Source organism: Phytophthora parasitica (genome assembly GCF_000247585.1).
Source record: "Phytophthora parasitica INRA-310 unplaced genomic scaffold supercont2.36, whole genome shotgun sequence".
NCBI classification, from domain to species: Eukaryota; Oomycota; class Peronosporomycetes; order Peronosporales; family Peronosporaceae; genus Phytophthora; species Phytophthora nicotianae.
Genome location: NW_008649022.1, coordinates 499,240 through 501,524, shown reverse-complemented (window position 1 = coordinate 501,524; position 2,285 = coordinate 499,240). Strand labels below are relative to the sequence as shown.

At 52.6% G+C, this 2,285-nt stretch overlaps 1 protein-coding gene across 1 annotated transcript; it reads left to right on the top strand.

Moving 5' to 3' along the window:
• Nucleotides 1–525: 525 nt before the first annotated feature.
• Nucleotides 526–1,950, top strand: PPTG_13749 (hypothetical protein; the record flags this gene model as incomplete). The annotated part of the gene is made up of 5 exons (XM_008910135.1): nucleotides 526–679; nucleotides 714–872; nucleotides 931–1,338; nucleotides 1,395–1,530; nucleotides 1,614–1,950. The coding sequence occupies 5 exons, from the start codon at nucleotides 526–528 to the stop codon at nucleotides 1,948–1,950; spliced, it is 1,194 nt and encodes a 397-aa protein (XP_008908383.1).
• Between the last annotated feature and the right edge of the window lie 335 nt (nucleotides 1,951–2,285).

Here is a 2,285-nt window from a genome sequence, read left to right as displayed (position 1 = left end):
TTTTTCGAGGAAAACAGGGGTTCATGTCGAGCAGATTTGAAAAATATGGTTCGTCGAAGCTATGTGAATTGGGTGGTTAATCGAATAGAATATACACTCATTAACCCCCTGGTTCCCAACGTCGTATCTTGTGACATAGCGATTTTGTTACGTCGTAAGTTACGACATTGAAAACGGAACAATAGAGATTGGCTCGGGTTGCATTTGCAATACGTTGTTCAAGTGAAACACAAAGTATTAGACCAAACAGGCATTTGAGAAAAATCAAACGGATAGAAGAAAGATAGGTCAAAAATGAGGTTGGGTTAGGGTTTAAGCGATCAGTTGCCAGAAGCCACTTATTCGAGAATCTGCTGGATGGTGCGCGTCCGAATATGCGCGCGCGGGCTTCAGTATACTGTTGTGCCCAGACTAAGATGAGCTCCACTGCCGGTTCAACGCCAAGTAGTGATTCTCTGCACTCTCACCCCAACATCCCAGCAAACTGGGGGACAGGATTTTAACGATGTTGCACATCCTACTAGAATGATCTCCCTGCGTTCACGCGTCTGGGTCTCTCAACCTTCAAGATCGCCCACGCCGTCGTCGCCCGCGACATCCAATTCCCACACTTCTGGTGGCAGCTTCGTGCAGTGGGCTGGACATACAAGCGACCGAGCGGACTCGCTAGCGAGGGAAGGTATGTCAACCCTATGGAACTGGTGTGTACGCAGGCGAGAACGTGCAAGTAGCGCACGCGTTGGAGGCAAGCCTTTTGGATGTGCTTGAGGAGGGTGCAGATCGAGGAACAAGCAAAAAATGCAGCGGCTGGGACTACAACGACGGCTGGGGCTACAACGGCAGTGGCGTCGGCTGGGACTACTACGGCGGAGGTGCAGACAACCAGCACGGTGGAAGCGACGCAACCAGCTCCTTTTGGGGATCCTGCAGAAAGTTTCGGTGCGTCGCAGATTGACACGTCCGTTGCTCTTTCACCAAACACGTCGGGTGAAGAGCTTTCCCAAGCTGCGGTCGAGCATTCGTATAGCTTGTTGCCGGGCGATTTCCAGCCCGACGCTTCGCAGTTTAACGCGGTGGTGAACCTACAGTTGCTGTCGGAGGCACCTGGCTTCGAAAGCGGGGCCGAAAGGAGTGATGAGGAACAGAGAGAGCCGGACCCTCCCGTCCAAACGCTACACCAGCGCACGTGTGTCAAGTATGACGTGAACTTTGTCTTGGAAGATAAGGACGAGAGCGATTATAAGAGTTTCAGCTCCGGTAAGGGTGAAGGTCTGGGTGACAACGATGACGAACCCGAGCAAAATGATATTGACGATGACGATGATGTCCTCTCGAAGGGTGACGCAGTTGACATGGATGAGGCGTTCATCGAATCGGAGAGAACTCACTGCGAGGGGCGGCAAAGAAGCAGCAAAAGACAGCTCTACGGGCTACTCAGTGGACGGCCGTGTTCTCTAACTTCAAGGCGAATGTGACCGTGTACGCTGGCATGAACAACAAGAAGGCGCAGCCCGTATCTGAGTTGCGCACGTAGGCCCCAGAAGTTTTTCTATTTTATGCCGAAGTCATTGTGGGTCCTGATCAACACTCAGACTAACCTCTACGCTCTCCAGCAAATCGACCGACGGACAAGCAATTGAAGAGAAGCAGCGGGTTGAAGGGAGGCACGGAAGAGTCGAATCCGTCAAGCAGATCCGCCAGAGGCTGAAGATGAAGCGCAGATATAAAACGCATGACATCCTTCGCGCGCTTGTCGTACTTATCGCGCGGATGCTATGCCCGCAAAACAGTCGTTTCACTGATCACTGGGCGATGATGGAAGACGGCACGGATCCTGCCGGAAACTTCGGGTGCTTCATGGCGCGCAATCGATGTCAAGACATCCTGCGCGATCTAAACTATGTGGACAATGCTGCCCCGCGGATCCAAGACAAGTTCTGGAAGCTGTGACCGATCGATGACAAACTCCAGGATCGATTCTTGGTGGAATGGTCGCTTCCAGAGGTGTTTTTCTTTGACGAGTGTGTTCTGGCGTCGACGTCCCGGCCCAACACGACCCGCATGTTCATGCCGTGAATAAACCCGAAAGACTCGACCTGCAGGCGTCGCTCGCGGCTTATTCAAGTTATCTCGCTCAGTGGTCATCCCCAGCATGGTTGCATTTCAATTGTGGGATAGCATGCCCGTGCACTACATGTGCACGGGTGCCGCGATGATTGAATCTTCGATTGGCCGGAAAGTGAAGCAAGTGGGAGCCATCACGGTGCCATGTCCTGCAGCGATGA